The sequence below is a fragment of the Myotis brandtii genome, unplaced genomic scaffold (genome assembly GCF_000412655.1).
Source record: "Myotis brandtii unplaced genomic scaffold, ASM41265v1 C42301733, whole genome shotgun sequence".
Lineage (NCBI taxonomy): Eukaryota > Metazoa > Chordata > Mammalia > Chiroptera > Vespertilionidae > Myotis > Myotis brandtii.
This window is the reverse complement of record NW_005321900.1, coordinates 1-1,282: the sequence shown is the minus strand read 5'-3', so window position 1 is coordinate 1,282 and position 1,282 is coordinate 1. Positions and strand designations below refer to the sequence as shown.

The 1,282-nt window shown below is 62.9% G+C and overlaps 1 protein-coding gene across 1 annotated transcript; it reads left to right on the top strand.

Moving 5' to 3' along the window:
* Positions 1–4: 4 nt before the first annotated feature.
* On the top strand, positions 5–1,108 carry LOC102261316 (smoothelin-like protein 1; the record flags this gene model as incomplete). Its single annotated transcript, XM_014547426.1, has 3 exons — positions 5–547; positions 797–929; positions 1,037–1,108. Coding segments are annotated over 3 exons (732 nt in total), but the record flags the coding sequence as incomplete, so codon positions are not given.
* Positions 1,109–1,282: the final 174 nt, after the last annotated feature.

The following is a 1,282-nucleotide window of genomic DNA, read 5'->3' as shown; positions in this document are numbered from 1 at the left end:
GGAGGGGGCAGGGAAGCAGGAAAGAGCTCCAGCTGAGGGAGGTGCTTCGGCAGAATTCCAGGGGGAAGCCAATGGGTTGGATGAGGTCAAGGTGGAGTCCAAAGTGGAGGCTGAACTTCCAAAGGAGGACGGTGGGAAGGAAGAGACCAAAGAGGCTCCTCAGGAGATGACAGGTGGGAAAGGAGAGACCAACTCTGAACCCAAGGAGGCCGAGGGAAAGCAGGAGACAGTGTTGGCCACTGAGAAGCAGAAGGCTGAGGGGAAAGCGGCCGAGCCCGAATGTGGGGAGAAAGCTGACGTCGAGGACCCGGCCAAGGCTGAGCTGGAGCAGGGCGCTGCGGAGCAGGAGGCCGGGGCCGGGTCCAGGGAGGCTGATGGGGAGCAGGAGGCCACGGCAGCCTCTCAGGAGGAGAGCACCAAGACGGAGGAGCCCAAGGTTGAAGCCCAGGTGAAAGCCCCAGAGGCCACATCGGACTCTGAGAAGAAGGCTGCTCTGGCAGATGAGGCCCAGGCTGAGCCACAAGAGAGTGACACGAGGGAGGAGGAGGTGAGTGAGGCAGAGGAGAGGAGGGAGGGGCCCCACAAAGTTCAGGAGTCCCCTGCCCCCAGGGAAGCAAGGCCCCTGTGCTTTATTTCCTGGGGAAAGTCCAGTCTTCCTCCCATGGATATCAAGAGCCTGGGGTGGGGGCTGCTGCGCCGTGTCCCAGGCTGCCTTGCAGATCTTTCTGCAGGCCTCACAAAGCCCTGGGCAAGCGCTTGTGTGACTGTGAGCTCACCCAGACCATGTTGGTTCCAGGAGTCAGGTGGTCCCCATGAAGAGCAGGATCAGGGTGTGGAGAGAGCGTCGGAGGAAGGGGCAGGAGTGAGTCCCAGCTCCCCCGAGGAATGGCCCGAGAGCCCCACGGAGGAGGGTCAAGGCCTCAGCCCAGGTGAGTGAGAGCCAGGAGCCCACAGGCTGCTGCAGGGGCTCTCCTGGAGGGCGTGCAGGGAGCAGTCATGGTGGACTCACCTCCCTCCCCCTGCTCCTTTCCTGCAGATGGGTTGGGCCCAGACACCGCAGCTTCCGGAGAGACCAGTCCCTCTGCCAGGTAATGCCCAACCCCGGGGCCTGGCTCCAAATCCCTCTAACTCCAGCTCCCCTCACCTGGGCCTGGGCCTCCCCAGCACCTGGCCTTGAGAATTCCAGGATTCCTGTTATTCAGTCCCTTTCCCAGGGCAGAGCCCAGGAAGCTGAAGGAGCCAGGGCTTGGAGCCCAGGGAGCATCAGCACAGCTGCCCCCTC